We start from the raw sequence: 568 nt of genomic DNA on the forward strand, positions 1-568 counted from the left end.
AGAGTCGGGGTTTCACCATGTTGGTCAGGCTGGTCTCGAACTCCTGACCTCAAGTGATCTGCCCACCTCCGTCTCCCAAAGTGTGGGATTACAGGCGTGAGCCACTGTGTCTGGCCAGAAAACATTTTAAAGAGTATTATGGATATTTCCTATTTTACTCATTTTTATATCTTATATCCTCTTTATATCTTTATATTGTATGTTACTCATTTTATTTATACATATATACATCTTCTAAATATCCACAACGAACTTTATGTTTGAAAAAATTTTAAATTTACCCTTAGGTCCAGGAGGCCCAGGAAATCCAATTCCCGGAATTCCTGGTTCACCATCAGGTCCTGGAAGACCAGGATCTCCACATTTCCCCATAGATCCAGGCATACCTTAAAAACAAATACACATATACATCTCCACATCAGCAACTTTCCTTCATCTTGTTTTTAACAGAAAATGTCTAAGTTCTCTGTGTCATCCTATCCCTTTTGCACATTAAGTTTTTTTTTTTTTTTTTTGAGACGGAGTCTCGCTCTGTCGCCCAGGCTGGAGTGCAGTGGCGTGATCTTGG

General features: G+C 39.8%; 1 protein-coding gene across 1 annotated transcript in view; it reads right to left on the bottom strand.

Annotated features, from left to right (window-relative positions):
• Window positions 1-568, bottom strand: part of COL4A3 (collagen, type IV, alpha 3 (Goodpasture antigen)) — a 161,494-nt gene that overhangs the window by 37,109 nt on the left and 123,817 nt on the right. The window contains exon 28 of the mRNA XM_011984974.1: window positions 282-386. Within this exon, the coding sequence (XP_011840364.1) occupies window positions 282-386 (105 nt within the window). The remainder of the gene's footprint in view (window positions 1-281; window positions 387-568) is intronic.

Source organism: Mandrillus leucophaeus, unplaced genomic scaffold (assembly GCF_000951045.1).
Source record: "Mandrillus leucophaeus isolate KB7577 unplaced genomic scaffold, Mleu.le_1.0 Scaffold277, whole genome shotgun sequence".
Lineage (NCBI taxonomy): Eukaryota > Metazoa > Chordata > Mammalia > Primates > Cercopithecidae > Mandrillus > Mandrillus leucophaeus.